The sequence below is a fragment of the Nannobrachium achirus genome (genome assembly GCF_963921795.1).
Source record: "Nannobrachium achirus genome assembly, chromosome: 1".
NCBI lineage: Eukaryota > Metazoa > Chordata > Actinopteri > Myctophiformes > Myctophidae > Nannobrachium > Nannobrachium achirus.
In genome coordinates, this window is record NC_137810.1 from 58,630,784 (window position 1) to 58,648,212 (window position 17,429).

Below are 17,429 nucleotides of genomic sequence, written 5' to 3' on the forward strand. Positions count from 1 at the left end.
CATAGTCCTTCCAGTTTTTACTTCTCCTGGACTCCTCAGATCTCTCTCCCACAGCCAAAACGGCGGTCAATTGAGGTCCTCCAAAAGCGCTAATTTGAACCGCTGCAAAGTTACTTTTTTCTTCATAAATCTGCTATTTATAGTTCCAAGAGAGCCAGTAATCCACTGTTTTATCGCGGGTTGAGGGAAATGGCCGTTGTTGACATGATCCCAATAGTACTCACAGAAGAAGAATGAAGTCTCGCGTCTCGCGTGATTACCGCGTTTCCTTTAGCTTTTTCTTTAGCGCAAAAGAAAGCTTTCTCCTGGAGTTATTACAGCCAGTATGTACACAACAAGGCATCGTGGTATATATATAAAAAATAAGAAAGCAGAAGAATATAATCTAGTTAGTCTATTGATCGCTAGAATCTAGTAATATGACTGAGAAGGATTCATAACAAAGCATTTTAACGGACTTCCTGTAGTCATAATTACCTTTATTTATTTTATTTTTTCCTCAATACATTTCTTCGATTTTATTTATTATTTATTTATGGAATTACTTATAAAATAACTTTGACGTGTATTATTATTTGTAAACAATGTAGGCTACAATATAATCACAAAATAATCGTATTTTCCTCAAGACATTCTGCAATGCCTCACCAAATAAACGTTAGGTAAAAAGTACCTCATGAAAGACACGTTTCTGTGTTCATGAGGTAATTTTTACATAAAGTTTATTTGGTGAGGCATTGCAGAATGTCTTGAGGAAAATACGATTATTTTGTGATTATATTGTAGCCTACATTGTTTACAAATAATAATACACGTCAAAGTTATTTTATAAGTAATTCCATAAATAAATAATAAATAAAATCGAAGAAATGTATTGAGGAAAAAATAAAATAAATAAAGGTAATAGAATTACCTTATGACTACAGGAAGTCCGTTAAAATGCTTTGTTATGAATCCTTCTCAGTCATATTACTAGATTCTAGCGATCAATAGACTAACTAGATTATATTCTTCTGCTTTCTTATTTTTTATATATATACCACGATGCCTTGTTGTGTACATACTGGCTGTAATAACTCCAGGAGAAAGCTTTCTTTTGCGCTAAAGAAAAAGCTAAAGGAAACGGGGTAATCACGCGAGACGCGAGACTTCATTCTTCTTCTGTGAGTACTATTGGGATCATGTCAACAACGGCCATTTCCCTCAACCCGCGATAAAACAGTGGATTACTGGCTCTCTTGGAACTATAAATATCAGATTTATGAAGAAAAAAGTAACTTTGCAGCGGTGAAAATTAGCGCTTTTGGAGGACCTCAATTGACCGCCGTTTTGGCTGTGGGAGAGAGATCTGAGGAGTCCAGGAGAAGTAAAAACTGGAAGGACTATGATAAAAATCCATCATACCAGGTATGTACAGACGTGATAAAAGGCTGATTAAGGATTAATATGTTTTATTCTGGAATTTTCCTTTAATGCACAGCTTCACAGGGCTGAGGCCTAAGGCAGGAGGCTCAGGGGGTCGGTCACACACACACACACACACACGCACACGCACACACACACACACACACACACACACACACACACACACACACCCTCCCAGCAGTATCAATCAACTACGCTCTTTCCGCGTGTGCTTTTTGATTGAAGAATTTATTAGCAGTTTGCAATAGAAAAAAGTACAGTTTCACGACAGCACAAATCACTGGTACAAGGTCAACTAAAAGGAGATCCTAGAAAGCTTTACGGCTTATTTACACAGGAACCACACTTTATGTATCTCATGTAACATTGAAAGACAGACGGATAGAACATAGTACTTTATCTAGGATAACATCAATTTCAAAAGCAGAAAAAGCATAACATCAAATACAAAAGCGGAAAAGTGGGGGAAAACATGGGGGCTTAGTCTATTTACAAGTCACGGGTAGCAGCTGCCTGAAGGTGACTTTTCATACCGATTTTGAAGGAGGCTAGGGATTTGCAGGTTTCCCAACTGGTCTTGGACCTTATGCTAGATGCAGAACAGACCCAAATTTATCATTTTTAACTCAAGTCTTTGCTTCTGGGGGTCCCTGGAACTAAATATTTTGAGAAGGTAGTCTGCAGCCAAATACATATCATTTTGGGGGTCCTTGACATGACAAAGTTTGAGAACCACTGATATAGCAACATAAGCTTTTTTCTGAAAACTGTTAGTATTTAGAAGACATTTGTAGAATCTGCCTATATCAGTGGTTAAGGACCCCCAAAATGATATGTATTTGGCCTGCATACCCCCATCTCAAAATATTTTGTTCTAGGGACCCCAAATATTTGCGTTAAAAATGTTCACTCTGAATTTGGGTCTTGCCTTAAGCTGGATGCAGAATAGATACACGCAGCTCAGACCCGTTGGCAAACGAAAGGTACGCTCTTTCCCACCTATTACGAATAATAGTACGGCAATGCAGGTCACATGTCAGGTTCTACAAAGTTGTGTAATCAAGCATTCAGTGCGTGGCTGTGGTACAGCTCTCCTATGCAGACAGTTATGTAGCCCCTATAGCACCTTTCAGGTCATGACCCAAAAGAGAGATCAGACCCAGGACCCAAACTAGTGAAAACAGCAGATCTACAGCAAGCTCATAATTCACTACTTCTTAAAAAATTGGTTTCTAATTTATGGAATTTCTTAGATTTAGCTTTCATTTATTAAAGAAATAACTTTTTTATTCATGAAAAAATGAAATAATCATTAAAAAACAAACTGTGGGAAACCAAAAATCAAGGGACCCATACAAAAAATTCTGCGACCCACAAATGGGTCCCGACCCAATTTTTTTGTTGCCCTCAGTCCTTCATATTTGTTTCTCCAGATGACTACAACCGTGGTGGCAGATAGCATCTTAGCGTAGCTCTCCTCCGCACCGACGTTGGCGGCAGTAAGTGTTGGAGAGCATCTGTTGCTGAAAATCTGCTGTTGAATGCATGGTTTCCTCCGCCCACGGTGTATGAATGTGTGTGTGAATGGGTGAATGTAAAGCGCCTTGGATAAAGGCGCTATATAAATGCACCATTTACCATTTATGCTCATGCATCACCACCAGCCTAATCAGTATTAGTATCACAAAAACATAATCCATTCCAGTCACTCCATGGCATAAGTGGAGGATACCCAAAACCTGTCGACATGAACTAGGCGTCTGCGCTCTGCATGACACAATGAAACGGTTGAGGAGACTGTGTTCTTCTTATTTTGGAAATGAACCTGCTCAGAGCCCCGGGCACTACAAAGTCATCTGTTCTGGAAAGAAAGGGTGAACTTCCGGACGGCTGAGTAAGCAAGTTTCATTGATATAAATGGGCGGGGATTTTCTATGCCTCCTCAAGTTCTGTATATAGTGCTATGGTTACTATATCCTCCTGTGATGTTGGGTGCACATGCAGATGAAAGGGGAAACATTGCTTTGTTGTGAGTGTGACCTGATTTATGAGGCCTATACTGAAACACTTGACTCTGTTTCCAAGGGTTTGATTTAATCAATCTGTGATACAGAAGTGTGTCTGTGTGTGTGTGGTATCTCAGAATATATGATCGCGGTACGCTTTAGCGATCATCGTTCTCTCTGAAATATAGCTGCTCCTATACTGTATGCGCTGCAGATGTGTGGAGGAGCGGTATCATTCAGGATGTTGGATCTTCAGGTGGCTTGTTAAGTTCTGTTTGGTATTGAAATATCATGTCTGCTCCCTCATCGCTGAAGCTAAATAGTCGATGCAAATTTTGTTGTCACTTAAAGGGAATTTTACTCTCTGTCTGTGTGTAGGACGTTAAATGCTGCAATGCATAACATTTTAGTGAATAAAGGCCCATTCCCACTGGGCCAGATAACAGATATAAAAATCTCTTTCTCCAGATATTTTTCCATTCAAAGTGGATGGTAGATACAAATAAAAAAAATATCTGCCACAGATATTTCTTTTATCTGTGGCAGATATTTTTTTTTTATCTGTATCTACCATCCACTTTGAATGGAAAAATATCTGGAGAAAGAGATTTTTTTATCTGTTATCTGGCCCTGTGGGAATGGGCCTTAAAACATTATTTTCTCCAATCTGTTATGAGAGAGAATGCAAACTAACCCAATCGCTACTGGTTGACGAGAGCTATTGCATCAAAGTCACAATGAAATTTTATGTAGCCTCTTCTCAGATGAGCTGTCCCTTAGCGCTATTGCAGGAGACCCTGCTTTCGGATCCCGGGTAGGATAGAATTTGCAGCTTTAACCTAAAGCCTGATTTATACTTGGCTGCGCATCGTGTTTTGCACCGAAAATAGCTGATCTACAAGCTCACAAGGCATCACAGCAAAGTATAAATTACGCAGTTTTTCCACCAACGCATCAACGTGGTTGGCACATAGCGAATGTGTTGTCATATTGGCGCAACGTATCAGGAAAAAGTTTTGTACAGTGTACTGTATGTGTCCGATACCTGATAATGCATTTTTTAGTCATTATTGGTTGACCAACAGGGACGTGCAGAGAATTTTAGAGAGGCAAGGGCCTTTGGTGAAAATATTGAAAATATCAGATCTCGTGAGCTTGGAGGTCAAGTGAATACTGGAGATGTACGGCATGGATTTCTACACAGAGAGGGCAATTCTTTCAGCATAAGATGCTGCATTCAAGTTCAGGAGAGTTTGGACAAGGCAATTTCTCTCGAATGCTGCCTTCAGGTATGGCATGGAAAGAGGGCATTTGCATTTCTTTCACTATAGTAAAAACCTGCATTCATGGTCCGGAGAGGGCATTTTTTACAGACTGATAAAAAGGCAGGTGCTCAAGCCCCCTTTGATGTCTATGTGTGCACGTGTCTGCTGACCAATATGTTGTGCATCCCTGGGAATCCCCTTTATCAGTGACCATAAGCAATATAAACATGAACAAAATGAATTGCTTGTACTGGGTGAGTCCCTGTGTGGCTGTACTGTAGTACAGCTCTCCTATGCAGACAGTTGTGTAGCCATGTGCAGTAGGAGCGAGATCATTTAGCGACCTACAACTGGGTCGCAACGTGGTCGGTAGTTTTCAGCGACCGGGTCGCTAAATCGAGCGACCGGGTCGCTAAATCAACCGACCGGGTCGCTAAATCTACCGACCGGCCTGCAGTTTTAGGTCGGTAGATTTAGCGACCCGGTTGGTACATCTAGCGACCCGGTCGGAAGATTTTGCGCCCCGGTCGGTCGATTTAGAGACCCGGTCGGTCGCTTTAGCGGCACGGTCGGTGATTTATCGACCCGGTCGGGAGGTTGCGTCGGCAGGGTTGGTTACTGAGGTAGAGGTAAGGTTACTGAGGTTAAGTTTAGGGTTAGGGTTAGGGTTAGGGTTAGTAGCCCGGTGGTTGGTGGATAAGCGACCACCGGTCGGTGGATTTACCTACCCCTAAATGATCTCGCCCTCTCTCGCCATGTGGTTCCCAAACTCTGCAGTAGGGATGGGATGATAAGCGATATTATGGTATATCGTGATAAAAAAACACTAACAATGATCGTATCGTGGAGATTTAATTTATCTTGATATCGTCCTCCGTCATGCACTGGGATCAATTCACCTTTTATTTGCTGAGCTGCATATCCGGTAGCACTTAAAAGGTACTTATAATAATATGCTTACTTGATACAGTCACTCTCTATCAAATGTCTTTGCCAAAAATCCTGCAATTCTACAATTCTACAAAAATCTACAAGCTCACAATGCGACGCGTTGTGAGCTTGTGGATCTGCTATTTTTTGGCAAATGTTCCGCCCCAGGATAATGGATTTTGATTAATGCGATAATATCGTGTTTGGGATCCAGTGTTCTATATTGCAGACAGTTGTGTAGCAGCAGGGAGGGAGGGGAGGGGAGGAGAGGAGAGGGGAGGGGAGGGGGGGGAGGGCAGGGGAGGGGAGGGGAGGAGAGGAGAGGGGAGGGGGAGGCGAGGCCCCGGTACATATTTTGTCTTCCAGACATTGGGAAGGCTGTAGAAAGACACTGAGTGAGAAGGGGAGGGAGGAGGGGGGGAGCTGCAGTCTTCATGCTAAACAGGAAGTTGCACAACATCTGTTCTCTGGCATACATAGTGGGAGTGAATGGCCAGCTGTGTGTGTGTGTGTGTGTGTGTGTGTGTGTGTGTGTGTGTGTGTGTGTGTGTGTGTGTGTGTGTGTGTGTGTGTGTGTGTGTGTGTGTGTGTGTGTGTGTGTGTGTGTGTGTGCGTGTGCATGCACATTTATGTAGAAACCACGACGTCCAGGCCAGGCAGGCCATGGGACATTCCTCTCTCTTTCCCAATTCCTCAAAGCATAAAAAGAGCGATATTTTTTGTGTGAGTGCTTTAATAATACAGTCTTAAAATATTTTCCGACGTTCGTTCTGATCCTTGTTTTTTCCCCCCTGCTCAGATCCATACTGGATGAGAAACAAGCAGGACTGGCGTAATCACCGCCAAAGGTTATGGATCGGAGCCACATGTCCAAACTATTTTGAAGTTGTTTATGAAACTCAAGCACTTCTGTTGAGATAAAAAAAAAAAAAAAAAAAAGAGGCCCATGGATTGAAGTCATATCGGACATGGACATGAAAAGCAATGAAAGAATTTACATTATATTTCCCATGATATTCCACTCCACTCCAATATGAATCACATTTTTCCCAGGGCTTAAAAGTCTGCCTGTTTGAACTTTTCATGGAAATGATCCAAGAGTTTTCTTACAGAATAATAATTAATGATAATAATTTGATCTCGTATTGACCCTTGGAAGATAGTTTAGTAACTCAGGGAGAAAGACACATTTCACTCAGTAATTTACTGTCCCTGGACACAGTAAAAATCAGTGTACAAATGGAACCAAATGCTCTCATGAGGTTTCATGGAATTAATGCTGAGGATTTTTGACAATATGTCCCACAAGAGCAGTTTTGTCTGACTCAAAAAACGAGGGGCAGCGGCTTCTTCAAACGGCCCCGTCCGCGGCCCCCCTCCATGGGGACGCGGCCCCTCAAGGGACGTATGTGAAATGTTAACCTGCTGACGATACGGAGCGCCGGGAGGTAGCACCTAAACCAAACCTTAACCCTAACCCTAACCTCAGTGAAACTAACGCGGATGAATATCTAACCTGCCGCGTTGCACCGGTCCCGTCGTGGGTAAATATCTAACCCTCCGCGATGCTCCGGTCCGCCGTGGGTGCCACAGGATGGGACGGGGCCACGAGAAGATCTCGTCTCCGGCTCCGGTCCGCCACGGGAAGTCGGGGTTCTGGCTGAGTCATACTGTACCAGAGACTATAGAAACGGTATACCCTGCCACATGCTCAGCATCAAGAGGGCGGGTCCCTGTGAAATACTAGGGTCACGTCTAAGGGGTGTACATCGAGCTGCCTCACGCTATGAAACAGGATCTAGGCTCCTGACCTATGAGCCACATCGCTGGTTCCCAAAGCTACTGACTCACTGGTGGCGGCTCAGCCAGCCAGCCAGTACCCAGACCATTATGCCCCTTATGAGCGTGTGAACCTGGGTTCAAAAGTCTGACCCCTGTCCTCTCTCACACGTAATCACGTCTTGTCTCTGCCTTTGGTTTTATGTTGTCTGGCTACACTGACCTGATCTAAAAAAAAAAAGAATAAGCATGGAAATACACCAAAAATATAAAAAGGAATTCACTTCAAGACAGCAAGTGGTTTGGTTCTCAAAACCCTGGGCTCTCCATGAAAATGTACAAGTGAAAGATTAGGAGCTAGGAGGTGTGCGTGTGTGTGTGTGTGTGCGTGCGCGCGTGTGTGTGTGTGTGTGTGTGTGTGTGTGTGGGGGGGGGAATGTTTGGCAAGTTCTCTTGGCATGTCCAGTGGTGGTTCTTCTGCAGGTGTTCAACCCGCTACGCTGAAACACTGGGATTTGACATTTAACTACTGTACGACCAATGGCACCGAGCCCTGTGTTTGTGTGTGTGTGTGTGCGTGTGTGTGTGTGTCTAATGTGTCAGCCCTGGGTTATACAGCAGTACATGTGTACATGTGTTATGTTGAAGGTGGTTTTGTGTAACGTGTGTGAAACACTGGGATTTGACATTTAACTACGGTTGGACCAATGGCACCGACTCACCGAGCCCTGTGTGTGTGTGTGTGTGTGTGTGTGTGTGTGTGTGTGTGTGTGTGTGTGTGTGTGTGTGTGTGTGTGTGTGTGTGTGTGTGTGTGTGTGTGTGTGTGTGTGTGTGTGTGTGTGTGTGTGTGTGTGTGTGTGTGTGTGTGTGTGCGTGCGTGCGTGCGTGTGCGTGTGCGCGCGTGTGCGTGTGTGGTGATTAATGTCCTCCCAGCTAAATGCATTAGGTGACGCACCGTGGCCCTGGTAGCATGGTGACAGACAGCTTGCCTTAATAGGTCATCTATGTAAATGCCATCATGTCACGTTTATATCGATGGACGCAACGGCGCTGAATGAACGAACACACTGGGAGCCAAACCATAGCAGCTGCATCCACTGCAACACTGCACAGAAACATAGCACAAAGCATCTGTCAGCGGGGGGGAAAAAGTAGGGGTGGGACGATATGAAAATGTCATATCACGATTATTGTGACAAAATAAATTGCGGTTTACGATATTATAGCGTTAATCAAAATCCAGGGCGATGCAACCAGGGCGTCACAAGGGGGACCACGAGTTACTAGGGCCCAAGGTGGAGGGGCCTTAACACATCGGACGCCCACGTGGTTTTGACGTCTTCATTTGCTGGTGCCCATGGCAACGCGTCATTTTACCTACCGACGAGAGTACTGGCGAGAAAAGTAATCCGAGTAAATGTAATCCGAGTATGTCCTGTTTATTTCGCGAAGATCTTTTCTTTCAGTCAGGACCGTTTTTTATCATTTCTAAGCCACAGTGTTTGTGTTACGGCATGTAGAAGAGGCTGCCGTTTTGAGAAAAAAATGAAAAAAGGAAGAGAATCCGGAGAAAACAGCATTTTTGTGCAGCCGCTAAACAGGAAGTCAACGAGACACACAGCACGTCCGGGTGACGTAATTGCGCGCTGCATGTTGGGAAATGGAGTTTGTTTCATCACCGCGGTAGCCAAGTGCAGTAGCTACAGTACAGTATAGTTTACTGTACACCGCGTCAAACGCGTCGTGGGCCTCCAGCGACATCAAAGAAATTGACTTGTAGACACCACGTGGGCATCCGATGTGTTAATTATTTTATACTTTAGCCATTAAAAAATAGCAGATATACAAGCTCACATGCCGCGCTGCAAGCCTGTAGATCTGCTATTTTTGAAAAATCGTGAAAATGTGTGCGAATCTTTGAATATATGTATTTTTTTGGCAAACATTTGTAACTCAAATGTTTTGATTTGAAATGTTTAAAGACACAAATGTTCAAGATTTTTCAAAAATAGCAGATCAACAAGGTCGCAGCGCGGCACTCAGTGCCGCGCTGTGAGCTTGTAAATCTGCTATTTTTCAATAGTCAAAGCACAAAATAATGCGTAATAAATGCGTTCCCAGTCTAAATGGGTTAAACCCCCTCCCCTATGAAGAACATTCATGGGGGGCCCGCAGTGAATCCTTGTACCTACCCAGGGCCCAGAATTTGGTGCGACAGCTTGTAGAGCTACAGTATTTTCGAATGGCCAAAATGTACAGGGGGGTGGCAGTGGCTCAGGGGTAGAGTTGCCGTTGAAGGGTTGCCTGTTCGATCCCGGGCTCCGCCAGAGTTTGTGTCGAAGAGTCCTTGAGCAAGACTCTGAACCCCTAGTTGCTCCCGGTGAGCAGGTTGGTTGCCTTGCATGGTTTCCTCTGCCATCGGTGTATGAATGCGTTTGTGAATGGGTAAATGTAATGCACAATCTCTGTAAAGCGCCTTGGATAAAGGCGCTAAATAAATGCACCATTTACCATCGGCATTTAATGCATGTTTTGTCATAATAATCAAATCAAAGAATGGCCAATTGGCTCCCCGCAGGGCTACCCTAGCACAACTTCTAATGCTCCGTGAAAAGTGCCCTTTCAGGCCTGATTATTATGCACCTGGCCAGATGGACACGCTATTATTATCTTATTAGCGGTATATTGGTCCATTTTGGCCCAAATCTCCAGCTTGCTTGATCCCTTATTCCATTCCAAACGTTACCTTTGTCCCTGAAGGATATAGGTCAAGGGTCTTACAACAGGGGGTCCGGGAACCCTAGGGGGTCCTCAGAGTTACTACAGGGGGTCCCCCAAATCTTTGTGTGATAGAAACCTTTTTTTCTCCTTTTTTATATTAACCATTTAAACCCTAGCATCCATATTCTGAGAACTTTAGCCAAAAATAGCAGATCTACAAGCTCACTACGCCTCGCGAGGCGTTAGTACAGGAGACTAAGTACAGGGTGAAAGGTCAAGCCTATTAAGTATTGACGGTTCAAGTGGTTAGATATCTGAAAACACAAATTTACATGAATCCGAAATAGACTGATCGTGCAGCTGTCAAACAATGAAACTATATGGAATCTATGAAAATGTCATGGGGGTCCCTGCTTCATCTCTCTCTCAACCAAGGGGTCCTTGGCCTGAAAACATTGAAGACCCCTGATATAGGCTATGGTAGGAGACGTGCTGTTGATGTGTGATGCTGTAGGCTTAGAGTGATTCAAGTTTGATGTGGTGATTATCCTTTGTTGTGATGGGCCTCGCTTCGCTAGACTGGGATCAACTCCTTTCTGCCCTTCTCTGATCCGGTCTACAGAGAATCAGTGGATTTACGGATAATGGTCTCTGCTCCATATTCTATTCAAACTCCTACAGTAGGCACTGGCAAGACTATAGGCTAGTTGATTCAGCATGGGACCAATATTCAGAACACTAAAATATAGGCCTTACATAAGTAACGTATTGGTCACCTAAACCAGTGTTTCTCAATCTTCTTTGGCTTGAGTACCCCCTTTCCATGATTTCTGAATCCAAGTACCCCCTTTACCCGACAACAACATTTTGCTTATAAAACTGCAATTAAAATATAAATAAATAGTGGTATATGAACCCCCCATTTCAAGAATATAAAATAACAAATAAGAAATGGGGTGAAAGAGTTTCAAACGGTGCCTCCTTTTTCATTTTCAACACTGTGGTCATAACATTTCAGTCAGGTTTTCATGTCAATAACTTCCAAACAACTTTAAAACACATCCCAGTTGCCTGGTACTATGTACATTGGCTTAACAACTCAGGCTCATATCAAGTTTCTCCATGTGTCTTCATTAAACATAAAAGTAAATGTTTTTTTGCCCTCCTAATTCAATTGTAGTTGATTCTTTAACTATGAACAAGCATGATTTATACTAGTTTTCCTTTTTGAGGGCATTTTCTGAGTACCCCCTGCAGTACCTCCGCGTACCCCTAGGGGTACACATACCCCCATTTGAGAAACACTGAGTCCTAAACTCTCAAGAGTTAATTTTATGCTCCCAAGAGTTAAATGATTGTTAAACTGCTTTACTTACAGTAAGTCTACACAATTAGAGAATGTAGGAGACTTGTTATTTTGGACAAATCTTATCAAATGATAACACAATATGGGTCTGAGTCTGAGAGGCTAAACCTCATCAAATGGTAGTCCATCGCTGTGGGCACTGGGGGCGTGTTCCCTCCTCCGCGTCATCACACCCACACCCTAGGTGGGGTTGGCGATAGGGCCTTTCTGTGTGGAGTTTGCATGTTCTCCCCGTGTCTCCTAGGGTAGGTATCCTCACAAAAACATGCAGTAATCCTGGTCTCTATAATGCCTCCCCCTGGCCAGCCGGGGCGCCTGATGGAGGGGAAAGGAACTGGTTGGAATAACGTGTTCCTTCCACACGCTACGTCCAAACCGGGGAAATCCCCACTCTCAGGTGAAAAGAAGCAACTTGGACTCCTCATGCATAGAAGGAAGCATGAGGTCAGTCAGTTGTCTCCCCAGGCGCGGCAGAGGGAGAGCAGAGCCCAGGATTACATATAGGCAATTGGCAATGGGTGAAAATGGGTTACAAAATCGTGGGATAAAAATGATTTAAAAAAAAATGGTAATCCATGGCTCAAATGGTGAATAAATAATGGACCTTGATATGAAAAAGGTTGAAAGCCACTGAATTTAATTAGACTATGAGCTACCGTAGGTGTGACTGCACTCCTGTTGTGTGCATCAGATAACTCAGTCCTCCCACACACACAGTCAGAGGGAGCCACAGTGTTGTTCTTGTGTACCGGTATAGCTTCTACTTCAACAATTAACACCACAGCATGGCAAGCTGCCGTTGTATGATTCTGTATGGAACTGGACAGTAAAGACCTTTAGACCCCTGCGGTCCTCTGCCCACCTCCATTGAGCCTGTCACAAACCCAATCACTTAAATATGATCCACCTTGCTTTCTGTGCTGTACTATGAAGTGCATGGAAGGCGAAGTATTTTTTACTTGTTTTGGATACGTCCATGGATCGGTTCCTTTTGGTCACCCGTTGAAATGGAAATGGGTAAACCTCAGATCCTCAAATGACTTAACCCATTAAGACCTGGAATTATGTTATACTTTAGCTATTGAAGAATAGCAGATATACAAGCTAACAGCGTGGCATCGAGTGCCGTGCTGCGAGCTTGTATATCTGCTATTTTTGAAAAGTGGTGAAAATTGTGTGCAAAAAAAAGTTTGTTACTCAAAATTTGCTTCTGGGTGTCCCTGGAACTACCTATTTTGAGATGGGGGGTCCGTGGCCCAATACATAATTGTGGGGGTTCCTGATATGGAAATGTTTGACCCACTGTGAGCGAGCATGTACATAGTTGTCAACTTGTCACCCAACTTGGCTGAAAGGTCATTTGGGTACGCTGACAGGCCACAGTGGCCAATGCAAAGTGTAGCCAAAAGCTCCCAAGCCACAATAGCCGGGGAGCCACAGGCCCAAAAGCTCAAAGAATAGGGTTTTACCTGTGACGTCGTGACATACTTTTAATTTTTGTTTTTTCTATTCATTTGGTCATTAAGGTACACAGAATGAGAGGCCTGCTCTGCCGGAAACTCTGCGAAAAAAAGTTATGGCCATTTGTATATTCACTCCATCGACTTCAATATACAGGAAAGAAACACACCAACAAAAATATGCTTTAAGTAGCATGTGAGGGGTCAAACTAAGGGTTCTTGATGATTCTGAATCCATTGCAAGCATTTGTTTTGCATGAAAAACATTCCTTGGGCTAGAAAACGGACCAAAATAACGGTGAAAAGTGATGACTCATCACTTTTCACAGGTTTGAAAGGCTGAAATCTAGCCCAAGGAATGTTTTTCATGCAAAACAAATGCTTGCAATGGATTCAGAATCATGAAGAACCCTTAGTTTGACCCCTCACATGCTACTTTTTTTGGTGTGTTTTTTTCCAGTATAGTGAAGTCAATGGGAAACTTTTTTTTCGCAGTGTTTCCGGCAGAGCAGGCCTCTCATTCTGTGTACCTTATTGACCAAATTAATAGGAAAAACTAAAATTTGGAGTATGTCATGACATCACAGGTCTTCTCTCATTTTGGCACAGTGGCTCCCCGGCTACAAGGGGCATGATCGTTTTACACAAACCGGTGGAGGATCCGCTTCTCGCCCACCAACAACATGAATATGTTGGGATAAACAAATGTCCATGCTTCATTTTGAAACCGTAGATGAGTTTGTATTAGAGAGCGCAAGATTTATTGGTCGATAAAATCGAATGTATTGTTATATTGGAATGTTTTATTCCTCAATATAGGTATCGCCATCAGCTCCATAAATCCAGTATCAGTCTGGGTTCCCAGCTTGCATTTATGTTGTGAATGTTGAACAATGTATTGGAATAGACTAAACAGTGTGCGTGTGGATTGTTAAAGGACCATTTCACCACTTTTTGTCTGCTTGGTCTGTGTCCCAGAGGAGGGCTGTGGTGGACAGTTCCGAAACCTGCCAGAATGTTGGCCAATGCGACGCATTGTGAGCTTGTAGAACAAGCTCACATGCTTCGCATTGGCTTTTTGAAAATAGACGATCTACAAGCTCACAATGCGTCACTATTCTTCAGTTTCTTGTGTTTGTTCTGCCATGTTTACAACACCAGAACGTGCTGCTGCTAGTGTTATGTACTAATGAGTGTGCTGTGCTCTGCAGCGCTCTACAGCGCTCGCACTCAAACAGTAGGCTAGTGTTGATATCACGTGACCGCCCGGCAATGCCTGCGCTTGCAAGAAGCGGTCGCGATTCACATCATTAGATTGGTCATTTAGCGAGGGTGTAAAATATACATGGCAATTACTAGCGGAGGTAGTTATCACTTCTCCTATAGACAGGCGAGAAATGAGCATCCCCTCCTTCCCCTTACCTTAGCCCCACCCCCCTTGTCTCCCTTATCCTGTACATATAGTGTTTTTATAACTGCGATGATATTGAGTGTTTTCTTTGCTTGCTATTTATTATGTCCATGAATTGAATACCTAGGACTTCCAACGTAAAAAAGACTGTAAAAGTACGTATTTGGGATGCTACTTTTAGGCAGGGTGTTTAACTGTACTTGTTCTGTACTACATTTTTATTGTATTGACTATACTTGTACTGTTCTCCATTTGTGTCTACTAAAATGTTCAATCAATCAATCAAACTACATTCTAATGGTAATTTAAGTATTCAAATGTTATTCATTTCTTTAATATTCGAATTATAGTCGAAAAAACGAAATTCGTTCTGACAGCTCTAACGTGAGTTTGTCTAGCAGAACATTAATTTAGGCCTAGAATTATTGAATGCTTTAACCAGTGAAAAATAGCAGATATACAAGCTCACAGCGCGGCACCAAGTGCCGCGCTGCGAGCTTGTAGATCTGCTATTTTTGAAAAAATTGTGAAAATGTGTGCAAATCTTTGAATACATGTATTTTCAAAGCGAATGTTTGTAAATCAAATTTTGCTTCTGGGTGGTCCCTGGAACGAAATATTTTGAGATGGGGTCCGTGGTCAAATACATATCATTTTGGGGGTCCTTCACATGAAAAGGTTTGAGAACCACTGACACAGTAGCCTCTCAAGAACGGACTAACTGAGCTCCAGTTAAGTGAAAAGGACCTTTTCTTTGACGATGGCTGGCCAGATCGCTGACATATAGAAACATAGGTCTTTCAAAAAATCTTAGAAGGATTCAAAAGACACTAATAGAATCAGGTCAAAATTCTCATTTTTCAAAAATAGCAGATCTACAAGCTCGCAGCGCGGCACTCGGTGCCGCGCTGTGAGCTTGTATATCTGCTATTTTTCAATAGTTAAAGCATGAAATAACGACACACAAAAACGTGTACCCGTTCTAAATGGGTTAACTGATGACCTCCTCCGTCTCCCTGTGCTCTCCTTCCACAGACGGGCCTATGAGCCACTCCCACCACCACGGTCCCCATCCCATGGGCAGCATGGTGGGCCACCCCTCGGTCATCAGCACCTCCAGGCACCTGCCCCTGTCCCCCATGCCCGGCCTGGGCTCGCCCCTCAACGGCCTGGCCTCGCCCTACTCCGTCATCACCACGTCGCTGGGCTCGCCCTCCATATCTCTGCCCTCCACGCCCGCCATGCACTTTGGACCGCTCAGCAGTCCACCGGTGAGGGGAGAGAGAGAGAGTGTGTGTGTGTGGGTGTGTGTGTGTGTGTGCGTGTGCGTGTGTGTGCGTGTGTGTGTGTGTGTGTGTGTGTGTGTGTGTGTGTGTGTGTGTGTGTGTGTGTGTGTGTGTGTGTGTGTGTGTGTGTGTGTGTGTGCGCGTGTGTGCGTGTGTGTGCGCACACGCGCGGGAGAGTGTTTTTTGCAGGTCTTTCAGTCCAAGTGTATCAAAAAATCACACCCGTGTGAACTGAGCGGTGGTCGTGGAGGCTGTGCAACAGCACTACTGGGTGGGTGCAGTGGGGTTAGTGTGCTTTACAATGCTGTAGTTTCTTCACACACTCTAATTTATTTGACCCTAAAACATTCAGTTTGTTAATAATAATAATAATACTTGACCACACATGCTGACCCACCCTTCCCCCCTGTGTGTGTGTGTGTGTGTGTGTGTGTGTGTGTGTGTGTGTGTGTGTGTGTGTGTGTGTGTGTGTGTGTGTGAGAGAGAACAACAGCGCCCCTCCCTTAACATGTGTGGTCAGAAAAGGTACTGCAGCCTTGAGGCTACATACAGACACGGACGGACGGACGACCGGACGGCCGGACGGCCGGACACACACACGGCCACGTATAGGAGACGGTGTGACCACCGCTCAAAAAGCAACTGGGTTAAGGACCGTTGGTCCGACCAGTTTAACATTCACCAGGTTATCATTCACCAGCGTCGGCAGGTTAGCATTTCACCAGGTTAGCATTCACCAGCGTTAGTTTCACTGAGGTTAGGGTTAAGGTTAGGTTTAGGTGTATTTCCATCCACCCGGACTTTCGGCTCCTCTGTGCAACAAGACCAACTTACAGTTTAAGTGTATAGAGGGTATACACATTTCTAAAGTGACAATTTAAGGACTTTTTAATATATCTATAAATGCGACAAATCTCCGCGTGTCTGTCTGTATGTAATCCGCGTATCTCGAGAACCGTTCGTCCCACCGATGCCTCAACTCTTAGTGCTCGTCAGGATGGGGGGTCCCCAGTTCAAATATGATTATTTTGGAGGTCCCGGCCCGAAAAGGTTGAGAACCACTGCTCTTCTAGAGAGCTACAGTATGTGGTGAGAAATCCGCTTTGTCCGAGGTGTTTTGCCCATGTCTGTTCTGCTGGATTCTGCTCAATTCCGTCTTCATAAGAGTACACACAGTGTGTTTAAATTCCCCCCCGCTGCGGTGCAGAACATGAATCGCCTTCCATGCCAACTGCTTGCCGCTGGTGTCCCTCCAACCCTCTGCGTAGGAGGAGTGGGCAGAGTGCAGTGGAGTGCTTTCTGTTTCACTATTTTCACATCAACAAAAAACAGTTTCTGCTAAAACATTTCTCAGTGCGAAATAGGACATGCAGTCCTCGATCCCTTTCACATCTGCAACTACTAGTGTAGAAGTTTTCTTGTGAATATTTTGTTTCAATAGTCCACTTATGTTAATATCAAGTGGTGTCGTGGGCGTGGGTCACTCACCGGACCAAACTATATTATTATTATTTGCTTTTTTTTTTTTTACCATAGTCTTGCAGTAGGCATGGAGGCTGGGGAAGACAGCAAGTGCTTCAGAGAATGGAAAAAAAACACGAGTATACCAGTTTCACATCTGTGTTTCAGTCAGAGACTCTCGTCAGGATATATTCTTTTTCATATAATAAAATATAGCTGCAAGCAGTGATATGATAACGGGGCCAAGCTAAAGACTAAGGCATACAGCTTAGCTGTGTGTAGAATCCATGCTGTACGTCACATCTCCAGTATTCAATT

At 43.9% G+C, this 17,429-nt stretch overlaps 1 protein-coding gene across 3 annotated transcripts in view; it reads left to right on the plus strand.

The window, feature by feature from the left end:
* rxrgb (retinoid X receptor, gamma b) overlaps nucleotides 1-17,429 on the plus strand; it is a 96,994-nt gene that overhangs the window by 49,534 nt on the left and 30,031 nt on the right. For 2 of the 3 annotated variants that reach the window (XM_080734057.1, XM_080734055.1), the window contains exon 2: nucleotides 15,400-15,662. In XM_080734057.1, coding sequence (XP_080590183.1) covers nucleotides 15,400-15,662 — 263 coding nt within the window. The remainder of the gene's footprint in view (nucleotides 1-15,399; nucleotides 15,663-17,429) is intronic. The other variant, XM_080734056.1, reaches the window with a different exon arrangement.